Here is a 1,010-nt window from a genome sequence, read left to right as displayed (position 1 = left end):
ATTTTTGTTTCTCGCTTGGTGTGGGGGGGGGGGGGGGGGGGCGTTGTGTGTCTGTGCTTAGCTACTAGTGCCATCAGTACCTTGCTAATAGTGTACAAATGGAGTGTACAGCTAGCCTAGCATTGCGCAATAGTCGGTCACATGTTGGCGGGCAAGGGAATGAAGTGTCATGTAAGATTCTTCAGAGATGATAGAAGTCTGCGTTGTCTTTCAGTACCTACTTCCTGGAATTGTCCACATCAATCACCAACCATTCCTACAGAGAGGAGACGGGCCAATTGTAAGTATTTACCTCAGTCTGTCATCAATGGTTTCTGCTATTGTAGGGGAGTTCATAATCTAACACATAGCAGGGTGGTGAATGTTCCATGAGTGCTGCTGTATGTAGGACCAGCTGGGAATCCCTGAACTTGTTTCGGCCATTTATGTAATGGGTACTTCCATCGTCATATACTGCAATACACATCATTGACTTGGAGGCACTGATCTACATGTTACCCATTCTATGACAGAGAATCTCTGGCTTTCCACCTGTGGGAACTACAAATCCATGATGCATTGCAAGATTCCCACAGCCAATCATCTCTCCCAGAGATGCATCGTGGGATTTGTAGTTTCACCACAGCTGTAGTTTGGCTACCCCTGATGTAGATGGTTGCAGCTTATTGTGTAATTACTCCAAAATTGACTCCATCACAATAACTAGGTTTACATTGTAGTTCAGGAGTGGGGGAATATTGATCGGCTTCACCATTTATCTAGCATTGTAAAGCGAGTCTTTGTAATTGTGCAGAACGTCTATTCATTGTGACTCGTTCTCCGCAGCTCCTGGTGCTGGCACCTACCCGAGAACTGGCACAACAAGTGCAGCAAGTAGCAGCCGAGTATGGCAGAGCCTGCCGCTTAAGATCTACCTGTATTTATGGAGGAGCCCCCAAAGGACCACAGCTTCGTGACCTAGAAAGAGGTGAGTCGGGGTTCTCTGTGATTGGGGGGGGGGGGGGGGGGCT

General features: G+C 47.5%; 1 protein-coding gene across 1 annotated transcript in view; it reads left to right on the top strand.

Moving 5' to 3' along the window:
* Positions 1-1,010, top strand: part of DDX5 (DEAD-box helicase 5) — an 8,958-nt gene that overhangs the window by 3,724 nt on the left and 4,224 nt on the right. Inside the window, exons 5-6 of the mRNA XM_018569279.1 lie at positions 215-280; positions 826-967. Coding sequence (XP_018424781.1) covers positions 215-280; positions 826-967 — 208 coding nt within the window. The remainder of the gene's footprint in view (positions 1-214; positions 281-825; positions 968-1,010) is intronic.

Source organism: Nanorana parkeri, unplaced genomic scaffold (genome assembly GCF_000935625.1).
Source record: "Nanorana parkeri isolate BGI_ZX_2015 unplaced genomic scaffold, ASM93562v1 scaffold1316, whole genome shotgun sequence".
NCBI lineage: Eukaryota > Metazoa > Chordata > Amphibia > Anura > Dicroglossidae > Nanorana > Nanorana parkeri.
The sequence above is the reverse complement of the archived record's forward strand: the minus strand, read 5'-3'. Positions and strand labels throughout refer to the sequence as shown.